The sequence below is a fragment of the Chlamydotis macqueenii genome, chromosome 9 (assembly GCF_036417535.1).
Source record: "Chlamydotis macqueenii isolate bChlMac1 chromosome 9, bChlMac1.mat, whole genome shotgun sequence".
NCBI lineage: Eukaryota > Metazoa > Chordata > Aves > Otidiformes > Otididae > Chlamydotis > Chlamydotis macqueenii.
This window is the reverse complement of record NC_141564.1, coordinates 16,825,855-16,837,922: the sequence shown is the minus strand read 5'-3', so window position 1 is coordinate 16,837,922 and position 12,068 is coordinate 16,825,855. Positions and strand designations below refer to the sequence as shown.

At 39.0% G+C, this 12,068-nt stretch overlaps 2 protein-coding genes across 2 annotated transcripts in view; one reads left to right on the top strand and one right to left on the bottom strand.

The window, feature by feature from the left end:
- Positions 1-12,068, bottom strand: part of PSMD1 (proteasome 26S subunit, non-ATPase 1) — a 71,045-nt gene that overhangs the window by 31,053 nt on the left and 27,924 nt on the right. The window lies entirely within an intron of this gene.
- HTR2B (5-hydroxytryptamine receptor 2B) lies at positions 460-11,354 on the top strand. The gene is made up of 4 exons (XM_010123502.2): positions 460-983; positions 1,668-2,311; positions 7,989-8,189; positions 10,201-11,354. The coding sequence occupies exons 2-4, from the start codon at positions 2,002-2,004 to the stop codon at positions 11,079-11,081; spliced, it is 1,392 nt and encodes a 463-aa protein (XP_010121804.2). The 5' UTR covers positions 460-983; positions 1,668-2,001; the 3' UTR covers positions 11,082-11,354.

Below are 12,068 nucleotides of genomic sequence, written 5' to 3'. Positions count from 1 at the left end.
GAACGTAATGGCCGGTGACATACACTGAGTCAGACCGTGATCTCATGGTCTCTCCTGGCTTTACACCCAAGGACTTGATTACACCCTTGTCTAACTAAAGTCCTTGGAAGTGAATGCTATTTCCTTTTTAATGCAGAACGGTAAGATGAAGTTCGAGACCATACACAACTGACTGAAAGTTGGAAGGTAACAAAGAGCATACTCACAATAATAAAAAGCAGCTGCATGAAGAAAGATTTAAAGTAACAGTGCACACACTGAAAAGAGTGTGCTAGGCAATACTTTTATAAAATTAGTCAAGAAAAAAACCTGGAGTGTTTGCAGGGCAGCAGAATTTTTTAGGGTTAACTGTGCTTCTATCCAGAGTGAAAGAGAGGGCAAGCTCTGCACATCCTGATACAGCTGCAAGGAGTACACACTGTAGGACCGCAGCACTGACTCAATTAACTCTCTCTGGCTCTTTTCCAGCCAAACCCCCACTCATTTACTTCCCTGCTTTTCAAGCACTGGAGCTGGATACACAGCAATGAGTCAATCCACAAACAGGGGTAGCTGCAGACCGCAAGCTTTGCTAATGAACAAGGAGAAAACTGCACAGACTCTGCTAATCACTTCAGTAAAATCATCAAGAGAATGGAAGAGAAAGGACAGCAAAAGAACACAATCTTATTTCCATCTCTTTTAAATGTGGCAAGAGTGATTCTTCTCCTCCATTCAAGAGTTGGAGAAAACACCTGGGTAAGAAATACAGTTTTCCCAAAATAGAAATTCTTCATCTCTGGGTCAGAAAAAACATAAGTGCTGAACAAAAGCACATAAAGAGACAAGCTTTTGAAAAATTATAAAAACCAAAGCCAAATGAACAACTTGTTTTCCAGAAAGTAGCGAAAAATCTTATCTTAAAATCCACCGTGTGATGAAAAAGAAAATTACAAAGGATCTTCCTGGATGCGAAGTGAACTCTACCAAAACGCAAGAGAAAGGTAAGGCTTTTTTCACCTGAAAATTGCAACACGTCAGATCTTCTCAGTAACTGATTGTTCGTTCAGCTTAACTCCATGACAGCTGTTTTAGTCTCTGCTTGAAGGGGGAAATGTAAACGTTAAGTCTTCAGCAGAGTTGAGAGAGAGAAAGAGAGGGAGAGAAAAGGCTGTGCTTAATAAAAGCCCTGCTCAGATTACACAAACAAGCGGTTTACTCACCCCCCCCGCCCCCCCCCAGTAATGGGTAAATTTAGATGTCTCAGTTCCACAAATCGTTCCCGTCCCCTTGAGACTGTCACCAGTGTTTTATTGTCTACAGCTTCCTGACCCTCACCTGATAAATTAGGAACTGTAGACATTAAAACGGAAACCTCATACATAATTTCTGAAGATATTTTTGGGGTGACCCTGTGTGGAGAAATAGGATTCTTAATAAGGGGAAATATGGGAACTGCCGCCTGCCTACGCACACAGTGCTGGAGATCAGACACTCGGGAGAGGAGGAGTTGCATATACGCAGCGCGAGCATCTGCCTTTCCATCAGTTTCTACTTAGAAGGAGAAAATCTACGTACACTGTATCTAAAGGGAACCATTTGGCATCCAAATTAATCTATCACTTTTTACTGCTGTAGAAAGGAAAAAAAAAAAAAAAAGAACCTAATGCACTGCTTACTTTTCACAGCTATTGGATTGTCTCCTACAATCTTCTGAAACCTGAACCTCGCTGTAAAGGGGAGAGCAGACCACTGAACGCTACTGGCCTGAAATGGACACAAGGCAGGACTTTCATTTTTAAGACCTAATTGCGCCCAGAAAGGCACAGGATAAAAAAAAAATTGGATTCCAGCTCAGGCATGGTTACTGTATCTCAAAATAGCAGATGACCAGTTTACCATACTGACCATGCTGCCCTTTCTTCAGGACCATCCTGGACCAGAGAGGAACAGTGAACTCGTACACCGTACACAATTCCTGCGCAAAATACAGCTCCCAAATACATTCTGCTGGACACAAAAATGTCCCATCCTTTACTTTTCTTGAACAGGTCTGGAGCTGGCAATGGATCTTTGTCGCCTCTGTCAGTAGCAGGAGAACCCAAGCAGGACTATCCAAGTGATGAACAAGGAAACAAAGTGTGCTGGGCAGCTTTACTGATCCTCCTGGTGATAATCCCCACCATCGGGGGGAACATACTTGTCATACTGGCAGTGTCTCTGGAGAAAAAGTTGCAATACGCCACTAACTACTTTTTGACGTCCTTGGCGGTCGCAGATTTGCTCGTGGGTCTGTTAGTGATGCCGATCGCCCTTCTCATAATATTATTCGGTGAGTACAGCGCATTTGTTTCACCAGGCTAGCATATGGGGTACAATTTGGGGAGGTCTAATTTAAACAGAAAAACTGTTTGCTTTCCACCATTACAATTTAAAAAACCACTTGACTGAGGGCTGCTAAGTCTTCTCTCCCTCTCACCTTAATATATTTGTGGGAAGAACACCCACCATGGATATTCTTTCCTTTGAAACAAACCATTCAAAAAATCACCTGAAACTTAGAACTGGTATTAAATTGGAGCTAGACATGGGAAATTGCATTTTGTACAGTGAAATACTATTTTTAGCAACATCAGCACAACGCTGTTATCTGTTTATCAGATATTACATTAATTGCAGGCAGACTTCTCTTAAAAAACATGAAATGAAGAACAGGTATCTGTTCAGTACACCGAACAGGTTTTGAACTTTCTAGGAGTCAGGCACCTGATTTTACCTTAGTATTGACTCTAAGCTCCATGAGCAGCCAGCAATGGTCCCTGACACCATCAGCGACAACAAACTTTACCAGTATCCATTTCAGAGAAACTTATTTTCTCCCACTCCAGTGAAAGCAGCAGGTAAAGCGTCCCAAAGAATTAACTTATCTGCCAAGCCAAGGAAGCGAACCCTTCATCCATGTACCTGATGTTTGAGACTCAGATTTATCATTTAGTCTGGTTCATATGGAATAAAATAGCTATCTTTTACACGAACACACATTGAGTGTGACACTTTCTTCCTCATTAGTCATTACAGAACAAGCATGACTACTTCATATTCTCTCATGCCCGGCTTTATTTTGGATATTGCTTTTGACAACTATGGGAAAGTCTCTCTCTTTTACTCCTAAAGTTCATTTAAGAATACATTTCAAATGGTCTATTTTCATACGATACAAATGGAAAAAAAACAAACAATGTGAGAAAACACACAGATTTACACAATTATCTTTAAGGTATAGATACCATTGGACCCAGATAATGAAAGGCTGCAGGAGTTCATTTTTCCTAAGCTAGATCTCTAGGAGTTGCCTGAGCAGCAAGCAAACACAATCATAAACTTTATTTCAGAAAGGCCATCAGTAGCTTTTGTTTGCTGCAGAAGACTGGTATCGCTTTATTAACAAATCTGTTTAATCACTAAATGCCTTGAGACTGAATTTCTGTGTATTACAGACTGCTTCTCCCTAAACACAGGTATGGAGGTCAGAACTCAGTGTTTATATCATAAAATTGTTTGTTTGTTTTTTTTTTTCCCCCAAGCAATAGTTTCTAAAAAGAAAAATGAACATACATGATGGGGACAGTGATTTCTAAGTTGAAAAAAACCAGTCACTTAGAAAAAAACCCTTGGTATGTCATGTATGTGCACCTGTGTGTATAGAGGCAAGAAACAGATACATATAAATACATCTACACACAGATACTGTAACTGCTTAGTTCCTGCCAAAGGTCTCAATAATAACAGAAATAAAACTACTAACCATAAAAAGCACTAGTATTAGACTAGCAATCAATATAAAGAAAAGGGAAGTTCTGTATTTTGTGGAGTTGTTTTTTGGTGGTGGTGGAGTTTTTTTGTTTTGGATTCTTAAAATTATTTTCATTTTGCTAGACTAATAAATCTTTTCTTTTTAACTTTATAAAGAGACTATTGCTCCTTAATCTCTCAATTAATCCAGTGCTAAGCCCTGGTTACAACAGTTTAAAGTATGCTAGGAATCTTAATTTAAAAGTCAAACAAAAGCATCTGCAATGTTGTGGGAAATTTACAAGAAAGTAGTAAAATTAATTATAATTAACTAAGTAAGATTGTGACCAGTCTTTCACATAACAGTGGTTAAAACTGAAATTTCTTGCACACAAATCTCTCTTTGGCAGCCAACCAGATAAAACTGCTTTGCCTCTTCACCAACTGATAGAAGATGTTGAGGTGTTTATAGAAGTTCAAAGCATGAGCAAAACATGACGAGTTACTGGAACGAAGCTAGAACAGACATTTAAATACACAACAAGTCTAAATCTTGAAGCGACATTAGCCAGATAACTACCTGAACACAGAATAATAATTGATAGCCAGAGAGCCAATAAATTGAACCTCCTGGCAATACCACACAGGAATGTTTCCATAATGAAATAGCCGGGTGCAGTTTCTAGATAGAGAAGACAAATATTATGCTTCCGATTTGGAACTGATATCTAATTATGTGGAGAATATTTGAGGGGAAAAAGGTGTGAACTAAAATGCAGTCACATTAAGTGATCCTGACTGTAAAAATTAATGTGTCACAGAGAATTCAAACTCAAAATCTACTACAGATATTGGCTCCATGCCCTGACAGTACGCTTACAGAAAAATCTTCAAAACTAGACTGTCTCTGTAATAGAGCTGCCCCTTTTAAGTAATCCAATCTGTAACTCACTCACAGGTATAACAGCATAAGCAGCAGGATATTTATTCTCAGCAGAGCAACCAAAGTGTACTCTGGTACAAGTATACACTTCGATTTTAATTTAGGAGTGCGAGTGTCAGAATATACAAACAGTTCATTGCTTTTATTGATTGCTAGATTCTTCTCACTTCTTCCAAAAAACAGGAGGAAAGGAAGGCATTCTAAGAAATAATTTCACTCTCTGAAATCTAGCTTTCAAAAGAGTTATCCAACGCTCGGAACTACTGAAAGAAAGCAAAAATGTCACTACTCCTCAGCTAGTGAAATCAGCAAATAAACGTGAGAGATCCTCTCATTTGCAAAGCCTGCAGCAGGAAGAAGCCGGTTGTCCGTGGCTTGGTGAGCTGTAGGGTACTTGGAGATACTTGGAGATCATGCACGCACCACCTTTCAAAGTACATTCTCTATTCCTCATATTCATCCACTTAAAAATCAAAAGGTGATGTCGATAGTCCTAGGCTGCAAACCATTGTTTTAAAAATAAATAATTAAATAACCTATCACAAGCAATTGCTGTCTTAATCTTCCCCCGTTACTGATGGCAAAGCACAGCAATCTTCCCTTGTTCCTTGTGGAAACTACCAAAGAAAACTGCTTTATTTGATGGCTACTTTTCAAAAATCTCAAATCTAGAGATAAGTAAGAAAACAAAGTTTATTCCTTACAAAGCAACTCTAATTAAAAAAACAAACAAACAAAAAAAACAACCAAAAAACCTTCGCTAAATTGAAAAAACCTACGTAACAGTGAACAACTACTGTTGAAACTATAATTGTAGCAGAGAAATAAAGGCAGGCAGCCTGGAAGTCCTGTGTAGTCCACAAAGCTGAATACTGACACCAGGGTGAACACCGCACACACAGGTTACAGATACGCACACACTAGTTTGAAGATTGAAGCCTAGGCTCAAGGCAGCTAGTGATTAAAAATATCCAATTTCCATCTCAGTAAAAGCACGATTATCTAACAGTAATAAAATCCTTCACAGGCAACACGTTTCAGCAGCCCTTATAGCAGAAGAACAAATGGTTTTCAAGTCTATTTAAAGACCTCTCTCAATCATGTTTATACATGTACAGAAGCAGTGCTTTTCTCCTGTTTCACAATATTTGCTTTATTTAAATAATAACCATATTCTTAAATCATTATCAGCTACTGCATTTAAAGTCTACTCTGATTTTGCTTGGATAAAAAACCCCATCACCTTATACACACAAATATAAGAGAACATAATGCTATAATCATGAATGTGATAACTTAATGCCTTCTGCCCCCAGTTCAAAACAAGACAAAAATGAAAGACAAAGCTTTCTCTCTCCAGTTGCACTTAACTCAAAAATGTACAAGGTTGCTTTGCATCAGATAGCTGCTTAAATGCATTTATATTTAAAAGAAGGAAAAGAGCTTTCTGTTGCAAAATATTTGAGAGTTTTCTTCTGTAAAGAGTAAATTAACTACAAAAGGAAAGAATGTATCACACTGCAATTCTGCAAAGCAGTTGTTATCCAGGGAGCGGTGTGCAAGTACTCTCAACAGAAGCACTAGCTGCTCACTTGAAATCCAGCTGTGTTATCTACCATCCTTCAAGATGCAGAACACACTTTCCATTGTTCATGTTTTATCTGAAGTAATCCTTCATCAAAAAGTCAAAAGAAGTAGTCTTATTTTTCTGGAGTGAGCAGAAACATTTAAAGCCCATCAAATTAATTATTTCTTTTAACTGCATTTTTTTTTCTTGCCTTTTTGTTTTTTTAAACACCTGGTTTCATGAGTCACAGGACATTTTAATTTCCCTTTTTTTTTTTAGTTTAGAAAGGCACCATACCTTACTGCCAGCTGAAAGTGTAGATAGAAAAGGCAAATATGAGTAAGCGTTTAATAATATACTAATTACGACTTTTTTCATAGCTGCCTGACAGAATGATTTTTTAAAGCCCAATTTCAACCATTATATCTATTTCAGGATATATGCAGCTAGATACTAAAATTTACTGGTTAATGATTTAAAAATAGACAATCTCTTTCCCTTCTGCCTCACTGCCTGCATCTTCCTCACGGGGAGTCCACTGCTTTTTGATGGGCGAAGTTCAGTTCAGGGCTCCATCCATCCGTTCTCTTTATTGAAGAAGCAGGGTTTGCCAGCATAGCTTAGAAGGGCAGACAAGTATGTGCTATGTCTGACTTAATAAAATTTTCCATCCTCTGGAGTTTATAATACAAATCAAGGCAGCATCGTTATCATTTCCGTCTATCAGTCACATCCTGAAAAATGTTTTAATCTCAAGCTACTGCAACATTACCACATCGAAAAGCCTGGAATTACAATAGTCTGGCTCATCTAGCATTCTCAGCATACAGATCTATTTATTCAGAGTAAGGAGATTAAAACCAATCTGATTTGTTGGAAATGTCTTTTTTTTTTCCCCTTAATTGTCATTCAACGAAGAACTGATTTCTCTGGCAATACTATTAATGTGCCTTCTGATTGAGTACAACTGAGTTTTATAAAGGAGGAGAATATATTTAGTAGATCAACTTCATTATAAAGATTAACATTGAGGACAGATAACTACGGTAAGAAACAGGATGCCAGACTTAAAATCTAAGCCATCAGTCCGGGGCAGGGGGAGGGAAGAAAGTGACACACATGAAAGCCCTTCAGTTTTTATAAAACCATTACTGAGACAGAAGAGCTCTACTCTGCCACATTAGTGCTCAACTGCATCTGGTCAAGTGACACAGTAAACTCATTTTAAAACTTTAAGTTTTCAGGGTCACCACAAAGATTCAACCATGGTTCTGCAATGATTGACTAATGCGTTGCTTATGATCCATCATCTCCTCCATTTAATCCAACCTTGAATCACATGACTATCAAGGAGACACAGCTGAAAATAATCATTTAACAGCAGGGCACACAGACCAAGCACAGTCATGGCCAATTTTTTAAAAACTTTCTTATCCAGAGTCATTGCTACAAAGAGCTTTTGATAAAAAAAGGATAAAAAGACAGGGAATTGTTTATAATACACAAACAGCCTGATCAGCATGATGGCAGCAATCAGGCCTGTTAGGAGGTAACTAAAACGTAAGACAGAACTCAGCTGAGGCAGTGGGGCAGAGCTCAGATCCTGTAGGACTATGAACTTCCCAAAGGTTCCAAAGACAAGGGAAAAGTACACACCAAAAACTCTCAAAAAGGTTAGATTCTAATGAGTTTTCTGTTCTCTTTCAGACAATGCCTGGCCATTTCCAACTGCCTTGTGTCCTATCTGGCTGTTCCTTGATGTCCTCTTTTCCACAGCTTCCATCATGCACCTCTGTGCCATCTCCCTAGACCGCTACATTGCGATTAAAAAGCCAATCCAGGCTAGTCAATATAATTCATGGGCTACAACAATCATCAAAATCATCGTGGTTTGGCTCATTTCAATAGGTATGTGAGACTCGGAGACTGGAAAAGGAATGCAGAAGCTTTTCAGGTTCAAAACAATAAGTGAAAACTGGGATAAGTGGAAAATTTGGCCAAGTACTGTTGATTAACAAACTCTAACACCTGGGCTGGCCTAAGTCCACCTCTTGGATCATACTTAGTTCCATCATAAAAATCTGCCTGAACCACTGCTGCTTATCAGGCTTACCAGAAAGGGCAAGGATTCAATAGGGATAATCACCACTCTTCTTCATGGTCCTAAAAGTCCAAAATTCAGAAGACAACATCTGCATGCATAGCATGTCTCCCGGGAAAGCAAGATTTCATGTTCCTGTGGTAGTGTATTCTGTCCCAAACACAATTTTATGCCTTGAGTAGATGCTGCTAAAATCTGTGCCTTACAATTGTCCCATTAAGTAAGTAAAAGAACGTTAATTACTTACATCAAAGATTGAAAGATAAGCGAGTGGCTGGCAACATTCACACTGCAGTCAGACGCACTGGCAATATAGCATATAGAAAGGCTAACTTCAAAGTTTATATAAAGGATGCCAATGTATAAACTTCTATGATATTAGCATCTCTGTGGTGTGTATGTGGCATCTCAACTGTCTTTAATGCTTAAAAAAAAAATAAATCTGTTAAGCTAAGAAGGTAAAAACATTTAATTCAAATAAAAAGTGCGCTGCAGGCAGCCATAGGCATAGTATAGTGCCGTATACTCTGTGTGCAAGAGAAAGAACAAAATTACTCTGGATTACAGCCAGTAATGCATAGGAGAAAGGGTACAAACACTTTCTTGGCCAAGGCATACATGCCTAAAACCAAAAATTTCAACTGGAAAAAAAATCTGGAAGAGTTGTGACAATAGGAGAAAAGATGCTATCTCTATTTTATCACAAAAAAGGAAACTGTTAGCATGACAAGACACTTAGAAGTTGACCTTTTAATGCCTGATTTATTGTTATTAATCAGTGCTGTACTTACTCATTTATTTTTTATCCAACGCAAACGTACTCTGCAGCTGAGCCAGAGTTCTCAAAATCAAAGGTTAATTTGGTTCAATCCTCATTTTAAATGTTTACTGTATATGAAGGTGTGCCTCGTATTAAGAAAGGGATCAAGTGGCTGAAGGTAAATCATTTTACTCTTGCTGCCTTCACCCAACTTCAGTAAGCAGAGTAGCAGAGGAATACAGTAAATCCCGAGATCTCATTAAGTAGTATCAGGAAACACAGCACAAATAACCTTCACCAGACTGCAAGGAACCTGTTGTTTTCATTGTAATGTCAGACTGCTGGCAAATAAAGCACTGACTGTAATTCAGCGGTCGTAAAAAAATCATTTAAAAGACAAGATTGCTAACATTTTTTTTTTAAACGAGTGGTAAAGTACAGAGCTAGCTAGCCTCATTTAAACACTCTTAAATATGCAAGAGACTTTAAACAACAAATCCATCTCAAACACACACTGCATAATTCTGGCATCTATTTAACTACTTGTATATACGAAAGAGTCAAGCAGGGTGAAAAAAATCAGCTGTCGGTGTCCAGTCTATTGATGTGGTTAAGATAAGAGGGAAAGACAAGTTTTATGTATTTACAGAACTGCCCTTCAAAAAGTCCAAAGGTTACCCCAGCGGAAAAAAAAAAGCAGGCAGCATGAGGGAAACACATTTCACTAGAGGAAAAGCCATACTAATTCTAACAACTAGAGTCAAAGCAATTCATGTGTTTTACACTTGAGAAGTTGGCAACTTTATACTCCTTCCTCAATCACTAAGGGTTAGGCCCCGTCTCCTTAGAAAGGGCACTCTGTTAAAGCTGAGCTTGCCAAGTCTCACAAAGTACTATTTGCCCAGTTACCCACGTGATGCTCTCAACAATTCACGTTCTCTCCATCACCCTGTGCCTGCTGCAGAGCTCAGGAACTACCATTCTTTAGAGGCTTCATGCCCAACAAGGAGATTGCAAGCAATGACCATATGCTGAAGTACTTGGTTTTTCTCCTGTAGGCATTGCTATTCCAGTCCCTATCAGAGGCATTGAAGATGGAAATGGCAACTCTACAAACATCACGTGTGTCCTGATGCCTGATCGTTTTCATGACTTCATTCTTTATGGATCAGTGGCTGCATTCTTCATTCCTCTCGCTATCATGATAGTCACTTATTTTCTGACCATCCAAGTGCTACGCAAGAAGGCCTACTTGATCAACAAGCCACCTCAGCGTTTCACTTGGTCAACAGTGTCCACAGTACTTCAGCGTGACACAACACCTGCCTCCTCACCAGAAAAGGTGGCCATGCTAAATGGCTCCAGAAAGGACAAGACTGTGTCCAGTGACATGCCTATCTGCAGAACATCTACCATTGGGAGGAAGTCCATGCAAACAATAACCAACGAACAAAGGGCGTCAAAAGTTCTGGGGATTGTATTTTTTCTTTTCTTGTTGATGTGGTGCCCATTCTTCATAACAAACATCAGTTCAGTTCTGTGCAACTCCTGCAACAAGGAGGTTTTTCAAAAGCTTATGGAGATATTTGTTTGGATAGGATATGTGTCCTCAGGAGTGAACCCTCTTGTCTATACACTCTTCAACAAAACATTTAGGGAGGCTTTCAGCAGGTATATCACTTGCAACTATCGGACCACAAAGCCTATCAAGGCCCTTCGGAAGCGCTCCAGCAGGATCTCGTTCAGAAGTTCTGTAGCAGAAAATTCCAAGTTCTTTGTCATGCATGGGATGAGAAATGGGATTAACCCCATTATGTACCAGAGCCCAATGAAGCTGAGGAGTTCACCCATCCAAGCATCATCAGCCATTCTGCTGGATACGTTGCTGCTCACAGAGAACGAAGTTGATAAAACAGAAGAACAAGTCAGCTACGTATAGTGGAATGGAAATCATGTCCATATCATAGTATTACTGCGTGTATTATTCTAGGTAACTGTGCTATAAAAGGGTATAAATACTACTGTTTTCTGTTATTTATGCAAGCAATATCTTATAAATTTATATTAATTCCTCTCCTCCAAAGTCTCTTCTACTTTAACCTCAACTCCATGGTAGAAACCAAAACTTCATTCCATGATAAACAACTAATACAGAGCTGTAGCCTAAAGGAAGAGGGAAATAAATAAAAGTTAAATCAATTTGAGTATCTGACTTCAGTTCCCATCAACTTCAGTCTTTTTAAAGTACATTTTTGTAAGAAAAGCATCTCTGTACAAACACTGCTTTAACATTAATTCTGGCAAGAAGACAGAACACTGTAGGCTGATACTCTCTGATGAAATTTGCAGGGTGATACAAGCTTGCTGGTTTTAATTTAAATCCACATTTACTCTGTGTAAACAAAACAGGACAGAAGCTCACTGCATTGCCTCCTACAGATACATTCCTCTGCTGAGACTGCATATCCAAGTATGAGGATACATACCCCTCTGAGGGTATGTATATCACAAGCGAAATCACTCACCCCAGAGACCAAGAGGTGCACATGCCCATTCCACAAGGAGGAAAACTGGTTCTTAGCAGGGTGAGAAAAAATTCCATGCGCTGACATGATCCCTTTGTGGGAGATGCGCAGAATCTCCTACCCATCTGAATTTCATCTCTGCTACTCTCATATACACATAAGTCTGGTATTGTCAGATTTGTCACAGAAAACTGCCCTTTGTTCCTTTCACACTAGGAAAATGAGAGCATTTAGCCAAAGTACAACAATAGCACATCAGTGATCATGAGTAAAACAGGACAGGCAGTGCCCGGAGCATCCCTTCAACCTATATGAACCAACTTCCTTTTTTAGGACCCTTGGAAGTTCAGTGAAAGCCTCATCCAATACAGCTCACATAAAGCAAAAAACTCACAGACAGA

Bases quoted from the DNA above. Each gene is read 5' to 3' on its own strand.
- HTR2B (XM_010123502.2), top strand. From the start codon at position 2,002: ATGTCCCATCCTTTACTTTTCTTGAACAGGTCTGGAGCTGGCAATGGA. The intron at 2,312-7,988 runs GTGAGTACAGCG...GTTCTCTTTCAG, and splicing joins CCTTCTCATAATATTATTCG to ACAATGCCTGGCCATTTCCA. The intron at 8,190-10,200 runs GTATGTGAGACT...TTTCTCCTGTAG, and splicing joins GGTTTGGCTCATTTCAATAG to GCATTGCTATTCCAGTCCCT.